The sequence below is a fragment of the Nelusetta ayraudi genome, unplaced genomic scaffold (assembly GCF_046127955.1).
Source record: "Nelusetta ayraudi isolate G7.1 ecotype Tasmania unplaced genomic scaffold, CSIRO-AGI_Nayr_v1 ptg000034l, whole genome shotgun sequence".
Taxonomy (NCBI): domain Eukaryota; kingdom Metazoa; phylum Chordata; class Actinopteri; order Tetraodontiformes; family Monacanthidae; genus Nelusetta; species Nelusetta ayraudi.
The window spans coordinates 742,029-762,500 of NW_027466084.1; the positions used below are offsets into that span (position 1 = coordinate 742,029).

The 20,472-nt window shown below is 45.7% G+C and overlaps 1 protein-coding gene across 4 annotated transcripts in view; it reads left to right on the forward strand.

The window, feature by feature from the left end:
• Positions 1-314: 314 nt before the first annotated feature.
• The window catches only part of top3a (DNA topoisomerase III alpha), a 27,774-nt gene continuing 7,616 nt past the window's right edge, over positions 315-20,472 (forward strand). The window contains exons 1-19 of one of the 4 annotated variants that reach the window (XM_076032281.1): positions 317-907; positions 1,509-1,568; positions 1,672-1,745; positions 1,828-1,903; positions 2,250-2,358; positions 2,782-2,925; positions 3,055-3,225; positions 3,329-3,429; positions 4,663-4,737; positions 4,923-5,005; positions 5,436-5,646; positions 6,015-6,200; positions 6,306-6,435; positions 7,489-7,602; positions 7,697-7,862; positions 8,341-8,487; positions 9,560-9,682; positions 11,862-12,550; positions 13,245-13,294. In XM_076032281.1, the coding sequence (XP_075888396.1) occupies positions 674-907; positions 1,509-1,568; positions 1,672-1,745; positions 1,828-1,903; positions 2,250-2,358; positions 2,782-2,925; positions 3,055-3,225; positions 3,329-3,429; positions 4,663-4,737; positions 4,923-5,005; positions 5,436-5,646; positions 6,015-6,200; positions 6,306-6,435; positions 7,489-7,602; positions 7,697-7,862; positions 8,341-8,487; positions 9,560-9,682; positions 11,862-12,550; positions 13,245-13,252 (2,901 nt within the window). In that variant the 5' untranslated portion in view covers positions 317-673 and the 3' untranslated portion in view covers positions 13,253-13,294. Of the gene's footprint in view, positions 908-1,508; positions 1,569-1,671; positions 1,746-1,827; positions 1,904-2,249; positions 2,359-2,781; positions 2,926-3,054; positions 3,226-3,328; positions 3,430-4,662; positions 4,738-4,922; positions 5,006-5,435; positions 5,647-6,014; positions 6,201-6,305; positions 6,436-7,488; positions 7,603-7,696; positions 7,863-8,340; positions 8,488-9,559; positions 9,683-11,861; positions 12,551-13,244; positions 13,295-15,641; positions 16,387-20,472 lie in introns of those variants that run through there. The other 3 variants (XM_076032278.1, XM_076032279.1, XM_076032280.1) reach the window with 3 other exon arrangements.

Sequence of the window (20,472 nt, forward strand, 5' to 3'; positions counted from 1 at the left end):
GAAGGTGCAAAAAAAATTCTATAACGCGTGGTACTGAAGTAAAACAAGAAATAACAGAAATAAGAAACGAAACTATTTCAGTGGTTAAAATGAACCGTTAGAACAGCACAATAATTATATATTTTTTGGTATTGTGTGTTATGTAATAAAATTAAACAAAAATGAGTTTCGTTTTAGGGTGCTTCTCTGTCTCCTCCAGAATTGCCATTGTAAAATAAAACAAACAGAAAAACGCATACGTTTAAAAATAATAATAATACCGAATGTCATTACTGTCCAAATGCTTTAAACGCGAATTCATTTTATAATCGTTCTCTTTTTGTCTTGTCGGTATTCTGTCACTTTTACGACAGTTTTACGACACTGAATACGGCCGTGTTTGATTAGGCAGGCGGGGAAGTTGTAAACATTTGACACTGTCTGTCACTTTTGACGTTGCCTCTCTTTTGTTTATTTTTAAATGTTCGCATTATTTAACATTACTTACCTCCATCTGGGTTGTTGTAAGTAACGTCAAGTACTGGTTAACCACTTTCCCGCTTCATGTTGAAGCTTATTTTGGTGAAGTTCTTAGTTTTAGCTAGCTGGGTCGGCTAACATGCTAAGACAGTTCGGAGACTTCACGACCGGGCCTGTCCGAAGGAGTAGCTGCCCTATGTAAGATGAGCCCGGCATGCTCCTGCACTTCATCGGAAGATCTTCGCTTCGGTCACTAGTACAGCAGCGGTTCGTGGTCGGCCAGAGGCGTTTCTGTGCGGCGCTGAGTCTCCGGTGTCCTCCGGACCCACCGCAACAGGCGGACATGATCCGGAACCGGGCTCAGATCAAACGGGTCCTCTGCGTGGCTGAGAAGAACGATGCGGCTAAAGGCATCTCCGAGATTATGTCCAACGGCAGGTCCAGGAGGGTAAGACTTGTCCTCCGGTCCGCAGTGTACAAGTCAGGAGTAACATGTCTTATTAGCCGGTACAATGTTTCTTCATGAAGACCAATACTTGAACAAATGTTGACACTGATCACTTGAGGTTGATTGAACCATCAAATAGAAACAACTTGTTAAGCTTTGTCTTTAAAATCCTAATACTACTAATTCTTATTTTTGTCATTGTGTGCTGCACACGCACAGTAATTGTATATGAGATTGTGAAAGTTAGAGGAAGGAGTGATTATGGGTTATGGTCATGGTAAGGTTATAAACAACTTTTAACATTGTTAAAACATTATCTTTATGGAATATTTTATGGTCAGCCTCACTGGTGAGATCTCATCCAGAGAACCTGATACTACATCACTTTCCAGAAAACAGCATACCTATTAGAACCTTCAGCAATGTTTACCGTACGATGTAATCAGCCAAATTTAGCATCCCGTTTTCCAAGAATCCTTAATGATACAACTGTGCTCTTCTTCTTCTTCTCCTCCTTTTTTTTAATTTTTAATTTTTAAAAATAAATATAATCATGTTGCAATGTGTCTTAGAGATGATTGTTTTTCCTTTTCAATTGTAGAGAGAAGGAATGTCGAAGTTTAATAAGATCTATGAGTTTGAGTATCACCTATTTGGCCAGGTAAGGAAATCCTCCTAAATCGTCAAATATGGAAAGTATGGATCTTTCATTGCATTGATAATAATAATGATTTTGGTCTCAATTTGCCTTGATGCTGCTGCAGAATGTTACAGTTACAATGACCTCAGTTTCGGGCCACCTGCTGGGCCTGGAGTTCAAAGCACCCTATCAGAAATGGTCAGTACAAACTCTATTTTTTATTTTTGTGTATTTAGATATTTGAGGCAGAGATATTAACAGCACAATTTCTTCCCCACAGGCACAGTTGCAATCCTGTTTTGCTGTTTGATGCAGAGGTTGAAAAGTATTGTCCAGATAACATGACGCAGATCAAGGTATGCATTATTATTTGTGTTCCAGGAATTTAAAAAAAGATATTCAGATACAGGGGGAAAATGTGTAGTTTGTATTTGTAAATGTATGATCAGCAGCAATGAATCTGTAGCAATGTTGTCAACATTTTGTCCACCTATTCCAATATTTTATTCTTTAGACCAGGAGATGCTCCTGAGAGTTTGAGTTTTATTTTATTTAGTAAATTATGCATTTATTAGCTAAGTAGCTAAGTAGCTAAGTAACTCCTCCTATTCTTTCTCTCCGTCAGCACAGACCTGTCTGTGGGTACATGCATGTATATTTGTGGCTCCATCTAAGTATCCTCTGCTGTCCTGTTGTGTCCAGCGGACCCTGGAGAAAGAGGCGAGGCAGTGCCAGGCTTTAGTCATCTGGACCGACTGCGACAGAGAGGGGGAAAACATCGGCTTCGAAATCATCGACGTCTGCAAAGCAGGTACGGTGGCGACGCGCGTGGGCCGCTGCCGATGTCGCGTGGGCGCAAGCGAGTGAGCACGCAGACTGTCAGAAATTAATACTTTGCATATTAGAAAATTGGACTTTTCGGGTTTGAGGAGAGGAGGCACACGACTTCGCCTGCAAGTATGGAGAGTGAGGACCGTTTAGCACTGCACAAATGCTGCTGTAAGCTTTGGGACAACTAGCAGAGCTCTGTCAAACAGAGCAGATGGTGAATTATAAAAGACTCAAATTGTATTCGTGTGTCATTAGAAATTTGAAGAATCGAGTGGAAAAGAACACAGATTTCCTCAAAGCCTTAGTCTGAATTTATGCATTATTTGTCATATAAATTGTATGTTTTGATTGAAGATTTTTTTCCCCATTTTTCTGCTTGTTTTTCATGTGCAATCCACCTCAGTGAAGTCCAATTTACAAGTCTTCAGAGCCAAGTTTTCGGAGATAACCCCCAACTCCATCCGGAGGGCCTGTGAGACTCTGATGGCGCCGGACTGCAACATCAGCGACGCTGTGGATGTGCGGCAGGAGCTGGACCTGCGGATAGGTACTGAGCTGATCTTCACCTCCGCTGCGTCACGTGTCCACCCCCCCCGACCCCCCATTCACTCCAGAAGCCTCATCTCACGCTGTGTGATTTTGCTCACGCCATCCTGCCTTCGTTCCTCTCCTTTAGGTGCCTCCTTCACTCGCTTCCAGACCCTCCGCCTGCAGAAGATCTTCCCGGAGTCGCTGGCCAATCAGCTGATTTCCTACGGCAGCTGTCAGTTCCCCACTCTGGGCTTCGTGGTGGAGCGATTCAAAGCCATCCAGGCTTTCATACCCGAGACCTTCTACAAGATCAAAGGTACCTACACACATCCTGCAGAGACGCAGGTGCTGAAGTTTGCCCCGCTCTTCCTACTCCTCATTCGCTTTGTCCCTGTTTTTTTGTTTTTTTTCTCTCCCAGTGCTGCACGAGGTGGACGAGGACACCGTAGAGTTCAGCTGGAAGAGAAACCGTCTCTTCAACCACACGGCTTGCCTGGTGCTCTATCAGATCTGCATGGAGGTAGGTGCCAAGTTGATCGGGTTGAACGTGGCTATGTCTCAAGTTTGCTTGAACGGGGACGAGTCAAGAAATCGACTGTGAAACACACAACCGTCATAAAATTGAAAGTCTTGTTAAGAAACGTCTTCATGTTGCTGCGCTATTTTCAATGAACTCAATGAAATGTTCAATTCAGTGCCACGTCGATGCCCCGAGTGTTGCGTCTGCATCCGTCGTCTTACAGCTACCGGCTGCTGCATTGTTAGTCAATCTCTCATTCCATCCCTCTTATGCCTCACTTTGCAGGTCCTTAAAATAGTGTTTCAAATTTATATTCACCACCAATGTGTCAAATTCAACTCCAACTCAAATCAAGGGGCAAGTTTTCTTTTTTTTCCCTGCCCATCGATAATCTTGAATAAATGCCAGAAATGACCAGCCCCCCCGCCCCCCTCTACTCTATTGTTTCCGTCGGTCATTTGCAAAAATTAGCCTGACGTCTTTAAAAAAAAGAAATCTGTGCGTCATTTCGCCTCCTCTCGGCCGTCGTTACCTCACAGATCGCTGTTGCTTTGTGTCGCAGCAGTGACTTGACAGTGATGGCAAAACAGCTCAAGGGAAGGAGAACGTCCACTCAAATAGTCAGCCAATGGCGCGATTATACCCCCGCCGCCTGCTTCCTGTGAGTCAGACTCCGGGTTGGTGAAACAAAAAGGGGGGAAACTACACTGCAACACTTTCATTAGTCGTCAAACTGTAACGGGGAGGCGTCGAGTTTGTCTCCCTGAAGGTTTTTAATACAACTCGGTCTTTAAAAAAAAAAAAAAAATCACAGACAACTTTTTTTTATTATCTGGTGATATTATGCTTTTATTTGCTCACAATGATACCATTCCTTCCTTACCTGCGAGTGCTGTTGCAGTGCGATGGCAAAACAGGTCCAAAATTGGCACTGATTAAAATCTGATGTCAGCAAAGCAGCGGAAAACATTGTGTTTTTATTCCGCTCTCAACATTCAAATGAAGGCACTCTGGGGTTTTACGTAACGTACGAGGAAACGCATGCTTCTGTTGTGGCCGCATGCCCGTGTATCTTTTCGAGCACGCACGCACGCACGCACACGTGCGAGCGCACCTCCACCTGCAGCCGTCGGTGTCGAACGCGTCGCCCGTCTCCGTCCAAATAAAGGCAAAGCGAAAGGACTCAAAAGGCTGAAGGGCACGCAAGAGAATATCGCTCTCATTCATTTCCAGGATCCCATAGCAACAGTCACCTCAGTAACCAGCAAACCCAAGAGCAAGTGGAGACCGCTGCCTCTGGACACCGTGGTGAGAGTTGCAGCGCAGTCACTCGGCCCCACACACTCAAAATTCCGCATCTCCAAAAATATCTGTGAAGTTTCATCCTTTTTTTTTCCATCTTAGTTTTGTTTATTTATTTGCGCTGGGTTTGTTATTTAACTAGCCCCCTCTTCTGACTATAAAACAGTCCCTCGCGTTTTTCTCATTTACAGGAACTGGAGAAACTGGCATCTCGGAAACTTAAAATAAACGCGAAGGAGACCATGAAAATTGCAGAGAAACTCTACACACAGGGGTGAGTGTGTCTGCTGGTCCAAACAGAGGCGCATTGTAATGTGCTCGTTTTCAGATGGCTGATTTTCATCTCAAAAGTTTTGGATGAAAATTGAAAATTCTACTAATCCCCAGGAGATGGCGTATTTAGCCCTGTGTTGACAGCCTCCCCTTCAAAACACTTGCCAAGTCTTGCTTTGGAAGGAGGCAAGCATACGGTGGCCACAAGGGGGTCCCAGAGGGCCAAACAGACACCCGGATAGGGGAATTGCTATGAAGTGGGAGAGGTGTCAGTGCCCATTGTGACATCACAAAGGGCTCATATATATATATATATATATATATAGAATGAACTTTCTTTCTTCCACTTTTAGTATCGGGCATTAGCTGCTCATTCTGCAGATGATGTATCCCATAATTTGATTCTTTGTTTGTTTATTTGTGTGTTTCAGGTACATCAGTTACCCCCGCACGGAGACAAACATCTTCCCCCAGAACTTGGCCCTCGGCCCCCTGGTGGAGCAGCAGACAGAGAGTTCAGCCTGGGGCACGTTTGCCCAACGGGTCCTGGACCAGCCCGGGGGTCCCAACCCGCGGCAAGGCAAGAAGTCCGACCAAGCCCACCCCCCCATCCACCCCACCAAGTTTTCCGGAACGCTGCAGGTGCGTATTGATATCGCAATCAATTAATCATTTTTTACACGGGTAGTGGTAGTGGGTACTTTTAAACTATTTTTTATGAAAAAAGTTGAAATGTGACCCATTAGAAGTCAACTTAAAGTCAGAGGATAAAGGTTCAGGGTGTTTTCTAATGTTCTCTAATGTAAAAATGGCTCACATTGGACCCCCAACATGAGTTAAATAATGTGTTCCTTACACATTTTTCATTGTGAAATTTAGGTTCTCAGGAAAAATCGGCGCTTATCATTTAATCGTTAATCGATCGATCAGCTAACGATTAATGAATTAATCGATCATTTGCTTCCTTAGTGTGAAATCATTTTCTTTTCTCTTGTTTTCTTTCACGTCAGGGCAACGAGGGGCGCGTGTATGAGTTCATCGTGCGGCACTTCCTGGCTTGCGTGTCCCAGGATGCCGTGGGTCAGGAGACCGTGGTGGACATTGACATCGCCAGGGAGCAGTTTTCCGCCTCGGGACTCATGATCATTGCGCGGAACTACCTGGATGTCTACCCGTACGACAGGTGGAGCACCAAGGTACGGCGTGCGTTGACGATGCCGGGCATTTAGCTGCAGCGCTACACTGAGCAACGTTCAACTCAAGCTTCTTCCTCGTCTTTTTTTTTTTTTTAACGATTGCAGTTGATCCCAGTGTACGAACGAGGCTCCCAGTTCCAGCCGTCAGCCATCGAGATGGCGGACGGACAGACGATTCCACCGCAGCTGCTCACTGAGGCTGATCTCATTTCTCTGATGGAGAAGCACGGCATCGGTAGGACTTCCTGCTTTAGTGGATTCTGAAATCTCACTCGCCCCATCTTCAGTGGATTTTTAGTTTTACTTTTTTTTTTACCGATATCCAGTATCGCGATATTGTCCAACTCCTAATTTCCTATACCGATATCAACCAATATATGCGGTCGTGGAATGAACACATTATGGCTCGTTTTGTATTGCGATGTCCTGCTGGATGCAGAGACAAAATGTAAATGTAAACAACTTCAAGGTTTTCTAAATAAAAATAAACATTCTGGTCAAAATAATAATCGTCAGTTACGAACTAGCTATTTTTGCTAGCACCCAGCCGCCACTGAAACCGCTCTGCTGAAACACGCGCGCCACTTGCTGTTACGCTTCGATGTGGCTTGATGACATCATCAAGCGTAGTTGAGACGAGTAAAGTAAAGTCTTGTTATTTACCGTTTAGTAATACCATGTTTTCATAATATTTTTTCCCCGATACCGATATTTTCCGATATTAATTTTTAATGCCTTTATCGGCCGATAATATCGTACTTCCCTAGATTTTAGAATTGAACTGTTTTCCATTATCGGTAACCAAGAGAAAACATTGAATGGCTGCAGTTGTGGAAGAAGAAAGAAGACAATGAAGGAACCTGCTAAACAATGCTCACAATGATACCATTCCTTCCTTACCTGCGTGTGCTGTTGCAGTGCGATGGCAAAACAGGTCCAAAATTGGCACTGATTAAAATCTGATGTCAGCAAAGCAGCGGAAAACATCATGTTTTTATTCCGCTCTCAACATTCAAATGAAGGCCCTCTGGGGTTTTACGTAACGTACGAGGAAACGCATGCTTCTGTTGTGGCCGCATGCCCGTGTATCTTTTCGAGCATGCACGCAAAACTAGAAGTAAAAAAAGAGAGAGAGAAATCTGATCAGTTGACAGTTCAGTCCAGTCACCGCGCAGGTTTTGTTAAATGTCCGTGTGGGATAAATTCAACCGTAAGAAGCCTTTTGCCAAACGCGTTTTATGACATATCCCCCCGCCCCCAAAAAAAACAAACTTTTTTTTTGTTCCAGGCACTGACGCGACCCACGCGGAACACATCGAGACGATCAAGAATCGCATGTACGTGGGCCTGACGGCCGACCAGCGGTTCCTCCCCGGGGAGCTCGGCATGGGGCTGGTGGAAGGTGCGTCACGTCAACGCGTTTCAGCGCTAACCGACTCGCCGTCGCCGCCGCCGCACCACGCGTCACGCAGTTTGTGCCCCCCCCCCCCCCGCAGGTTACAACTCCATGGGCTACGAGATGTCCAAGCCGAACCTGCGCGCAGAGCTGGAGGCCGACCTGAAGCTGGTGTCCGAGGGCAGGAAGGACAAGCGGAGCGTGCTGCAGCATTACATCCAGAAATACAAGACCATCTTCGTGGCGTCGGCCAGGAAGGCGAAAAAGTTTGTCACGCTTGATATTTTTTTATTATTAGAAGATAACATAGTAGACGGGAGCTAACCGCTGGCACATCTTTGTCTCGGGACAAACTGATAGCATTCTGGAGGGGTATTCACTCCAAATAGCTCAGGATTTTGAGGCCTTGTATTTAAGGTCACAATACTTTTATTGAAATCCAGGCGAGAATGCAGTTGCTTCTGGTGGCAGGTAAAAAGACCAGACTCCACCTACTCTAGATGGCTGGTTTGGAACCATTCTAGAGATGCCCAGGGTGGAAAATGGAATTGACCTTCCAACTAAGAACCTAACAGGGCAAATTGTACAAAATCTGCAACAGATGGATTTTGGCAATTTGCCTGTCCGTCCCAAATAAAGATACTATTTAAAAAAAAAGAATAAACGATAATACAATACCTTTTAGTATTACGTCAACGCTGTTAATTGTGACTGCCGTAAGTGATGTTCTGTCTCCACCCGCAGGTTGGATGAAGCCTTGACCCCGTATCTGGGCGCCGCCCAGGAGATCACGGAAGAGGTGCAGCAGGACATGGAGATCCCGCTCCCCGTCAGGAAGTGCCCCAACTGCCGGCGGGACATGGTTCTGAAGAGGAAGAGGGAAGGAAACGGGTGAGAGGAGAAAACCTGGAGTGCCAGATTTTCATCTTTCTGTCGTCTGGCGTATCCGTCCGGTAAAAAAAAAAAACAGCCTATTGGGAACATTTGGGAAGGGGAGGCAAAACCTGGAAGGTCACTGAGCGAGAGCGTCCGCGTCGCCTTCGCGGCGTTAGCTTCCCGTCAGCGCCACCACTCTGGTGAGCCGATCCAAAACGCTCTTCCGTGTGAAAATACCATCTTATTAGGATTGAATAGTAGTGTTTGCTACCCGGAGCTTCTGCTTTTTCTTCTTCTTCTACAAGCAGTCCCTGTTTGCTTTTATACCTCCCAGCCAAAAGGCTTCACACTATCTGTGATTAGTAGAGAGGACCAAAGCGGCCCTCTTCAAACTGTATTTTGACTGCAAGTGTTTTTTCTTCATTGCTACGTCATTATTAAGTCTCCACCACATTGAGTTTCTTGTTTTTTTTTTGTGTATTTGGCTTTTTGTTTTGTTTCTACGCTATGAAATATGTTAGCATCTTGCTGCCATACTAAGAAAAAGGGCTCAGTCAGTATCACATAATTAGGTGAAGGTTTCCCATTTTTATGTGGTAATTTTTGCGTTGATACACGAACCTGTCACGTTGTTTTGTGATAATGAAAGAGACCCCTGGCCACAGCCCAATGAGGAACAACAACAACCAAATAGGATTGGATTCATTCTTCCTGAGGACTCAAACCAAATTCAAAGTGCAGTTTAAACGAATCGGGCAAAACAAGCTCGTTTTGTTTGGTTTTCGATTGAAAATGTCGGGAAAATGTGAAACTTTTCATAATAATTAAGTGATACTGAGTCTTTTACTGTCACGAAATCACATAGTTCCATGTAATAACAAGAAAATGATTACGTAAAAGCATGAAACTTTTCAAAAAAAGTACGGAATAGTCAGCCTTTTTTTTTAAAGTGTAACAGCAATACGATTCCATAATAAAACCTATTTGGCTGCAAAAGAGGCTCATTCCAAACACTGCTGCAGCGTCGCTTTGCTCACGTTCTCCCATGCTAATTTTGACAAGGTGTCTCTCTCTGCCGTTTCTGCAGCATGTTCCTGACCTGTCTGGGCTACCCGGCGTGCAAGACGGCCGTGTGGTTCCCCGACATGGTGCTGGAGGTGAGCCGGGACGACAGCGTCTGCCCCACCTGTCAGCCGCCTCCCGTCCACATGTAAGAAAACGCTCTGCATTCTTTCTCTCCAATGCCAAGAGAGTCCCCGCGGCCGCAGCTGCGCCAGAGAAACTTCCTCCTAATTCTTGTTTACAGCAGTGGGCGTTCACCCCTCCAGCACGTGCCTCGGCTCGCTCCAAATATAGGGGTGCGCTCGGCGAGCGTCGAGCCAAAGTGCTCCACACCAGCATCGGTTGCCATGGCGACGCAATCTGGTGCCCGTCTCAAAGTTGATCCGCAGCGCCTCGACTCGAGCGCGCCATCGCTTCTCCGTTTCTTTTCTCCCCTCCTTCCTTTTTGCATAAAAACAGCGCGTGAACAAGAAACAGCCGAGCTTCTCGCGCCGCGGTTTCAGCTCGTTGGGCAACTTTGTGAGCGGTTTAGCGTTGCTGGATTGTTGCGTTCGACCGCGGCGTTTATTCCCTCCGTGTCACTGTGTGCGTGTGTCAACCCTGTCCTGTGAAGACATGCAAGTTGTGTGTGTGTGTGTGTGTTTGCGTCAGCGCTGTGATTAACCACCCCGCCCCCCCCCGCCCCTCCGCTCGCCACTTACCCGACATCAGCCAGAGTCATTTTCAGTCCCTCACTGTCTGGACAGTCAGCGCTGACAGGATGCTTTGCACAGAATCTCACTCAGTTCTTTTAATGAGCGTAAGTGCAAACAGTCCAAATCCGTTTTGACATCTGATCGCATAAAAAACGCATTCGTCACGGACGTGCGAACAGAATGCGAGCTCAGTCCACATTAAGGACCGCCCACTCCACTCACCTCTCCCGTGTACGTACTTGGTCGGCGCCCCAACTCCCGCCGTCGTCATTATAAAGTTACAAACAAGAATTGAAAACAAATCACTTTTGTTAGACTCGTTTATTAGCATGCTAATAAATTTCACTCCGCATTAGCGTATTTTGTCAGCGGAGCAGCGGTCGCAGTTTCCCCACATCTGTGATTAAATGTGCGACGTTGCATCCGAAAATTTGCCAACCACTGTTGATCCGAAAAATAAAGTCGTCACCACTCTGCCCCACCAGTCGTTGCTCCTCGTTCGGATCCATACGAGCTGCAGTAGAATTAAAACCAGTGACTTGACATAGTCCGCAAACAGGAAGTTGATTCTTATTCGCAGTCATGTAAAACTCGCCGTGGTTTTGCGCTTTACTGCCCCCAGTCGTTAAAAACGGAAGTGACGCATGTTGCATTTGCATAGGTTCGGCAGGTGTGTGTGGGGGGGTGATGCGATCACAAATGTCCTGCTCGAGACGCATGTTAATGGCTAAGTGCGAACAGATGCTGCGAGATCCGTTCTCGTGATCCAATCCCCCAAAACAGTTACAAGTGACCAAGTGAAAACAGGGCCATACATATTGCAGAACCGGTTAGCTCGACCTTCACCTTGACCTTGGTAACAAGTCGTGATTGATGTAAATAAATAAATGAATAAATAAATGTTAGAGTCAGAGACAAATATGACGTGTCGGTCATGGCAGTTCAGAGTATCTGTTCCCGTGCTCCCGCCCTCTGTGCATAAACGAGGAGGGGCAGGGGAGATAGCTCCGTACCCTGGCTAGCGCAAATTTGAATTACATCGATATCGGCGATATGGCCCTAATTCCATATCGCGCTTGAAAATATATCAATATATTTTTTATATGGATATATATCGCCCAGGCCTAGTTGCATGAAAGGAATGGACCAGGTGTTTTCCTTTGGGCCTGTGGTGTCGGTGGTGGACCAGACCGTCCATCTGTGAAGACGATGGACTGAACCTCAAGTGCACTCTGAACATATTGTTTGTTGCATCCAGGTGGAAACCACAAAGCAAATACACGGGTTATTGTTACACACTACAAACCCTTGTCTGTGGTCGATTGAGTACTGCTTCCTTTCCTCCCAGCCCGATCTAGATCTATATTAGTAGAATCTTCCACTATTCTCTAGTATTTCATAACTCACTGTTATCCATCTAACTCGCAAACGTTGCATATATATACGTCAACTGTTTGCTATCTTAAGATGTTTGGTTTTCCAAACGTTCCCATGTTGCTTCTTACTGAAGTGTTTCAGAGACGTCACCGACTGAAGCTGTGCAACTTTCAATCTTCCAAACGGACCCAGACGCTGACCTGCCTCAACGTTCTTTTTGTCGCCTTGTCACGTTTCTTTGTTCCCACCGCTCAGGTTAAAGTTCAAGTTCCGCCGGGGCAGCCTCCCTCCCATGATGCCTTTGGAGTTCGTCGGCTGCATCGGCGGCTGCGACGAGACGCTCAGGCAGGTGCTGGACCTGAAGTACCTCCTCCGGCCAGCAGGGCCCGGTGGGGGCGGCGGGGTCAACCCCCCGCCGCCATCGCAAAGGCCTTCGAGGCCGCCATTGCAGAGACCCTCCGGTACCAATCCCCGGCCCTCCTTGCCCGGACCTCCCTCTTGGGCCGCGCAGCCGAGGTCTCCACCGGGTGGCGCCGGCGCCAACAGCGACGTCATCGTGTGCAACTGCGGCCAGGATGCCGTCCTCCTGACGGTGCGCAAGGACGGCCCCAACCAGGGCCGCCAGTTCTACAAGTGCGGCGCCGGCAGCTGCAACTTCTTCCTGTGGTCCGATCAGCCGAGCCAGCAGGGGGCGCTGCAGCAGGCCCGGGGGCCCCCGCTGCAGGCGCCACAGGCCTCCCAGCCTCCGCGCTACTCGTCCGCCGGCTCCAGGAGCAACTCCTCCAACGTGGGGCAGGTGACGTGCAACTGCAGCGAGGCGGCGGTGACGCGCACGGTGCAGAAGGACGGCCCCAACAAGGGCCGCACGTTCTTCACCTGCGGGAGGCCGAGAGAGCAGCAGTGTGGCTTCTTCCAGTGGGCCGACGAGAACGCGCCGCCGCCAGGTCAGGCTCTCCGTCACACACGCACACACGCACACACCGAGCCGGTGTCTGTCAGCCACTGTGCCGCCGCACAAAATATACGAGGACACTACTGCACTAGTTTGTTAAATTAAGAGACTATGTCGTCATTATTTGCCTAAAAAGTGTCATTTTGATATTTGCGGTTGGTGGGCAGGGTCCCCCTCCCCCCCCCCAATATAAAACAGAGTGCCGTGGCTCCAAAAAGGTTGAAAAACACTGCACTGAGAAATGAAATCAAAACTCTTATTAAATATCTCCAGGCCTGATATTCCTTGTTCAAAGGACTTTATAAGTTCTTTACTGCGCTCGTTTAATCTAAATATTTGGTATTGTTTGTGCAGAATTTCAGCACCGTCTCTAATGTTCCTTTTATGTCCTAATTAGGGATGCAAATTATCGATGATATTCATTGATCGGTAGTTGATTGACCTCATCGATCGATTAACGATTAATTGATAAGCAGCGTTTTTTTCCTCAGAACCTAAATTTCACAATGAAATATGTGTAAGGAACACATTATACCACTATAACACTTGAATAATGTTGAGGGTCCAAGTTGACCCTTTTTTACATTAGAGAACAGTAAAAACACCCTAAACGTTTATTCTCTGACTTTAAGTTGTTCTGATGGGTCACATTTCAACTTTTTTTGTTTAATTTTTTTTTTTTAAAGTTGTTTAAAAGCAACTTGTTCTAGGTATATTACGACCATCACACCATTACAGGTGAATTGCTCTTTCCTGCCGCTACACTGTTATTATGACGTGTCAAAAGATTTTCAATTAATTGCAACTGATTGAATTTAATCGATTCAATTCTTAATCGACAGTTAATCGACAATCGAATAAGGCCCGAGCCCTAATCACTGCTTAATCCACAGTGGAGAGAATTCTGCTTTTGCAAATAAAGCAAAAGCCAAATGTTGCAATTATTCTGCCAATATATGATTTTTTTTTTTTCTCGCTGTAGCGGGTGGCAAATTTTGTGCCATGTGACTGCGTGTTTTGTCTTCTCTGGGCAACACTTTGGCATTTACCTGCTCACCTAGCAATTGATGACTCACACAAGCGCTGCAGGTGGGAAAAAAAAAAAAAAAAAAAAAAAAAAAAAAACGCAGAAGAACCACAAAACAAAAGTTCTTTCCAGCCCCGAAGTCTAGTTTAGCTTCAGGAAATGATGATTAACCGCGCAGCGCCGTGCCAGACACCATAGCTGCTGAACATAAGTGCGAACGAACCGCCGGCGAAGCTCGTTAGCACCGATTGGCATAGCGATAGTCTCCCTGTTGCACTGAGGTGTCGTTCAGTTCTATTTACACGTATCAGCTGCAGTGCTCCTCACCCTGCAAAAATAGATCAATGAGACGCTGCAGCCGCTCAAAGTCCTCCATTCAAAGCTGAAAATTAGAGTTGCGCCACCGTTAACTACACAGCGGGCAGCCACACGTTAGGAAAATATGTGGTCAGCGTGTTGAACGTTAGCGATGACTTGCAACAAATCCGACAACGGGAGGTGGCCTGCACTCACAAAGCGCTCCAAGCAGATTTACCCCGTCGGTGCATTGATGTCGGTGGCTGTGGCACACGGGGTTCCAAGCTGCCCATCTGGAGAAACTGGCCACACACACACACACACACACACACACACACATATTCCTACACTAATACCGCACATCCATCGGGAGCAATTACCGTATCTGGGATATCGACGCTAGTGTAGCCAGGAATGAAACTGATGACCTTGCAATGATCGGACGACGCACTCCACCCGCTCCTGAGTCACAGCCACACGGAGCTCATTATGCAAACGCCATATTACAAGAAACGTCTGTTACGGCAAAGCAACATCCCCGGCAGGCAGTAGAGTTTCTTGATTACTCGCGCAGAAATGATCGGAAAGCCCCCTTGGAAAAGTTTTCTTTCGCTTCACTCACTTTCAACCGTCACGTTGACTTTTCTTTTTTGCTTCAACTCCATTGGGTTGATGCCACAAGTTACGAACCTCGGCCGCTGGCACCCCTAGCGGGGATGTACACATATTCTCAGCTTCTTGAAGTTCAGCCCGATCACCCGAGGCAAAAAGAACGTCCTTTTTTCCGTCAATCCCCACTTTAAGATTGAAAAATACCCCTTGAAGAAGCTTCTCAATTTGAACGTCCCGCGCGGGTGTCAGTAGCCGCGTTTCCATGACAGATTTTCGCAAAAATGAAAGTGATATTTCCAAGCACAAATTGAGATCTACAGGCGTTTCCATTGAGTGGTACGAAGCGCATAAGCCGTAATTCTTGTAAAATCCCGTCCCGCGAGAACCCACTTTGAGGAGGATGGAGGTCCAAGATTTTCTTGTACAAATCTGCATTTCGATGCTGTTTGCCGCCAAGAATGGTAGTAATATTTTCTCTCCTTGATTACTTGTAAAATTAAAAAAAAATATTCCGTCTCCGTCTATTGCGATATTTAGGTTTTGCGTAGGGTTGCGACCCGTCCCGTTTTTCCCAGAATTGTTCTCTTTTTTTCACCACCTGTCCCGGGAAAAATAAAATCTCTCCCAGGACACAATTTGCCCCGTTTTTTTTTTTAGTGAAAATGACAAAACCTCTTTTTGATTTCCGTCTGTGGTCTAGACAGGGTTGCCAACCCTCCCGTAAAATACACCATTGTCCCAACTAAAAAAAAACCTGTCCCGTAATGAATTGATACGGGACGCACTTCATTCACTTTGTCCCGTATATTTCCCCCCCCAAAGATGTCCCGGATTTGAAACTGTAGGAGGTGGCAACCCGAGTTTTGCGCCACTTCAGGGGTCATGGAAACGCAGCGAGTGTTGTAGCAAAGATGAGAGTCACGCTTCACATTGAATTTCTCTCGGGTTCGGTGCATCTCCGTATTGTTGCAAACAGCAGAATGTCTACATCACAAGCGTGCAGTCTGCTTATACGCCGGAAAAGAACTGTTTTGTTTTTTGTTTTTTTTGAAAAAGAGAGGCACACAACTTGGGGACACGTTCCTCATGGACGCCACAAAGCCTTTTTCTGCTCTCCAGAGTTTCACCTCTGCTCCTCCTCCGTCAGGTGCCTTCGGTGGGGGGTTCCCCGGCGGAGACGGGAGGGGTCGAGGACGGGGGACATCGGGAGCCGCGCCCACCAACAAACCCCCGGCTGCCAAGAAACCTCGCTCCTGTGGCATCTGCCACACGGTGGGACACACCAGAGTCACCTGTCCGCAGCGGTGACGTGGAGACGACGAGTCTCTTCAGGACTCCCAAATGTGGAAATCGCATTCGATTTTCTTTCGATTGGCAGCATGGTTGGACTTTTAGGTGAGTGCGTCACATTTTTTTTTTTTTTTTTTTGTGGCTGTACTTTACTCACGCAGGGTCCCGAACTGTATTGACTTGATGCTGTCTGACAAAAAAAAAAAAAAAAAAAATAAAGAAGAAAAAGTCCCTCCAAAAGTTCAAGACCTCAGCAATTGCCATTGGAAAACAAAGACATGTTTTAGCGAGTTTCCCCAAATGTCAGGCTGTTCCAGGGAGGATGTGTGTCGCAATTGTTAACAGATGGCTGCCCGTTAAAACCACCTGAACTCTGAGGGGGGGGAAGCAAAGCCCGCGTTCGGCGGGGCAGAGAGGGAGCCACTTCGAAACAGCGATACGTCAACACTTTAGTGGGGGAATTTTGCTCTGGAAATACGATGAGTCTTCCACCTGCTGCTCCGCATACAGCCACTGGCACAAAGATTAGCGAGGGGCTCATTCGGACCCAGAGTGTTAACGTGGATTTTAAAGTCGAATTACGTTGCACCTGCTTTTTTATTTATTTCTCACAAGTTGCCATCAGCCGGCACAGAACCTCTCACATTGTTGGAGTTGTCCGAACGGTTGCCGGAAATCAGTGAATGTTTTAATACTGTAAATATAGTAATAAAGAGGAATCGACTGCTCTCTCTGTTTAGTCTGGATTATGCCAATAAATACCAATATTCAGTGTCGCTTCGTGTTCACAGACGCAGTCTTTGACACTGTACAACTTTTGGGTTGACTCGCCGACGACTTTACCGGGGACTTTGCTCTTTTCGCAGATGCTTTCGCAATGAAGCGGCGCTTTTCAAGCGCCTTCGTCTCACAAGGCGGCTGCAGGCTCGAAAGATCTTTTTCTTTTTTCCCGCCCTTCTTTTTGCACGAGCTGCATAATGATACCTACCGCATAAAGACTTTAATCCCTGAATGCATTCTTCCAATAGAGCTGTGTGGGCTTTGGCATAGTGAAAGGGTAACGGACCAAATCAGAAAAGCTCACACGGTTTGGATTTATCTCTTGTCCAAAGGGGTTTTATTTATAAAAAAAAAAAAAAAAAGGGACAGTTTAATTGTCTTCATTTAAATACAGATTAACAGTTACTTTGTCGAATGAGAAGGTCCTACATTTTTAATCATCCAGAAAACATTGTTACGTGTCTTCTGCTAGTAGTATGTTGTATTCTGTTGTTGCGATCTGCTTCGTGACCACTACAGCTGCATTCAAGGAGGAGGAGGAGGAGGAGGTGGTGGTGGTGGTGGGAGGGGGGGGATTGAAAACGCAGCGCACCACGGGTCCAGCATCAACAGTTTCCTCTGAGCTCTGGTGGAATATTACTGTAGTACATGGAGTACTTTTCCACCCCGTGCCCTGTATGTACGTATGTACGTTACCGTCTAACCGATAACACGTGTCGGATCTCAAACAAACACGCTTCCACATAGATCACGCACATTTTTTTTTTTTTTATTTATTTTGTTTGTTTGCGCAAAAGTTTTCTGCTTTATTGTTTTTGCAGGGTTTTATCTTGCGCCGTTTTTTTTTTTTTTTTTTTTCTTTTTAAATTCCCCAGAAATGCCGCGCAGTTACTCAGGAAACATGTAGCGCAAACCCCCCCCGCCCGCCCCCTCCCTCTTTCCCGGGAATAAAAAAAGAAGGGGGGACAGGGGGAGGGGGTGGGGTATAAAGCAGAAACGCGTGTATTCCCGGCATGGGGTTATAAGTTGTCCTGATGTGAATGTGGTGTGTGTGTTTTTTTTCTCCCTCTCCCTCTCTCTCTCTCTCTCTCTCTCTCCCTAATGAATTTCCAGAGGAGTGGCGGCGATTTTACCGTCACGTTTAGTGACTCATACGTGAGTCATTACATGTGGGCGGGCGGGCGGGAGGGAGGGAGAGAGCGCTGTGATCCGTCCTGCGGTGTTGTTTTTCTCCGGAATCTTCTCCCAACTCCGCCACTACTGTTTAGTATCCGGGCAGATATGGGAGTCATGTGATCGCCGTGGCTTTTTTTTTTCTTTTTTCTTTTTCTGAATCGCAGGCGACAAGAACGACCCCCCGCCCCCCTCCTGTTCCCCCTCCTTGTCGTCGTCGTCCTCCTTACGGTAAAATTAGGCCGTTAAATTTAAAAAAAAAAAAAATATCAAAAGCTAGTCCCTGCTGATTTATGAGCGGAGAGTAGCCGTAAAGGTAAAGGCGCTATAATGCGCGGTGACGTCACAGCGCAGCCAGAGGAGCTACGGGAATAATGCGCTCGTTCCTAGAACTATACTAGAGTGTTTTTTTTTTTTTCAAAGGGCGGCTGGTGGATGCAGCGTTCAGTTTATGTATTTATCATTGCTAATGTATGTAGCAACTTTTCCATTCAGTTTGGCAAAGTTGTTCCACATTCTGCTGGTTTTAAGGAAACAAAACTAACCCCTCTATCAAAATCAAAAACTAGAAATGTTAATGTATAGCACCAAGCACCGCTAGGAATCTTCTCACTCCCCTTTCAACACACATGGCATTAAGTACACATGCTTAATAACGTTATGCTCTGGGGACCCCCGTGTTTGCTGGGCCCATTGAATCCCCTCTGTAAATGAAAGTGTGTTGAAATATTGACACGGCACGTCTCGACTCATTTTTTCAGTTCGTTCAGACGACAATCACTTGTAGGAATCACAGTGTTTTAAAGGTCACCGCTGAACTCTCTCATCCACTGTTCTGAAATTTAGGAGGGGGATTGTATGATGCCTTAAAGCAAGTTCACACTTTTGTATAGACACTGATCTATCTTCCAAATAAACCAGGGGCCAGTGAGGTTCCAGCTGAAGAAACAAGCTCAGCTGATGCATTGATTGCCCGTCTGCGAGATCACAAAGTTTTTAAATTTTGAAAAGACATTGCAGCGACCCCACAGTGCCGAGCTGTGGCTAAATTTTCAATAAAGCTCTGATTTGTCCACTTTGAACATGAAAAACAAACTTGATCTGATTGGCTCGGATTAGGAAGACGTCCATCAGATTATCAGGTTAGCAACAAAGGGGCTACCCAGAATCTCCAACTTTTTCTTCCTGTTTAAGAAATGATTTAGAAATAATAATAATAAAAAAAAGATCTCTTTCTGAACTTTTTGGATTGGAGGTGACGATGGTGGCCATCATCTCTTTCAACCCGACGTCATATGGTCGCATGATCTTTGGATACAGGTGTGACCAAAACACGATAGGGGTCAAAGGTTACAATGGTGTACAAGGTGAAAAACTCTTTGGCTCAGAATTAAAAAAAAAAAAAAAAATCCTGCTGTCTCATCATCAACATAGTCACCACCATCATCGTCGTCATCCACCTTTTCAGTGGTTGTCCTAGAAACAGTTGCCATGACACCTAATGCCCGTAAGTGATGCAAGTGTTCCAGGTGCAGAGAGCGAGGACTGTGTGGAGGGGAACAGTGTGTATGTGTGTGTGTGTGTGTCCACTGACAGTTTCCCTAAACTGATCCCAAACAGTCCCCAATGACAAACAAAAGGAAATTAATAGCGCACTTTTGTCCACTTTGACTTGGATGTTCCCACTTGAGCACTACTTGGATAAATATTGAGGTGTAAAAAAAAAAAAAAAGTTATGCAGGGTGTGTGATCAGTTTTTGTCGTATCGCTGCCTGCGTCCTTTTAAAAATACTTGGCAACAGCGCGGCTGCAACATCAGCACTTATTATCATCACTCTGATCTCTATCTGTGTTGTACCAGCGCTTGGTTGCTAAGCAAGGAGATGTAAAGACTTTCTGTCAGAGTTTGGATGTTACATTCCATATTTGGATGAAACACAGCTGGAGGGCTGGACGTATCGCTCAAAGTGAAGCAAGCTGTGTATTTCCATTGCAGTTTTTGATCTCTTACATGAAAAAAAAAACAAAAAAAACACTGATGCTCACTCTGTTGTGTGCCAGATTTCAGCATTTCACCCTCACAAAGTTGTTTTCGTATCACCTGTCACAGAGCGCAAAACGTTTTTAATCCGTCGGAGCAGTTGTACTTTGAGGATAACAATAGATCGGATTGTTGCAGTTATGTAATAACTCAGGAAACTAATTGAACTTCTCATCATTCATTTTGGGCAGCGACTGCTACATCATGATACTGCACAGAATTTGTGTTAATATGAACACCGTGAATAAGTGACTTTGTTTCACTGTCAAATACGTGTCCAAATGCAAGAAGCTTCCTCATCCAGCAACTTTAATGCTAGCAGTTCAGCGCAATTTCAACTTATGTAGCAACTGCCTCTCATCATGATGTTGTCATCTGATATTTTTGAACACTTTTAATAATTTTAAACACCTGAACAATTCCAATACTCAGGTGCTGGTTTGTACTTACATACATGCTGGTTTGCTGGTTTTTGCTGGTTTGTACTTAATGGAATCTCTTCACACAGGCTGAACTATTTGGTTAAGTTTATTTGCTGAAGGGTTTTTCCACCTACTGTGTTAGACATTATTAGGTCTTTTCAGAATGCAATATTGTGAATGAGAGCATCTTTCAAAATACTAAACACGCACACACATGTACACACACACACACACACACACACAAATAAAACTATTCCACGCTATACTACATG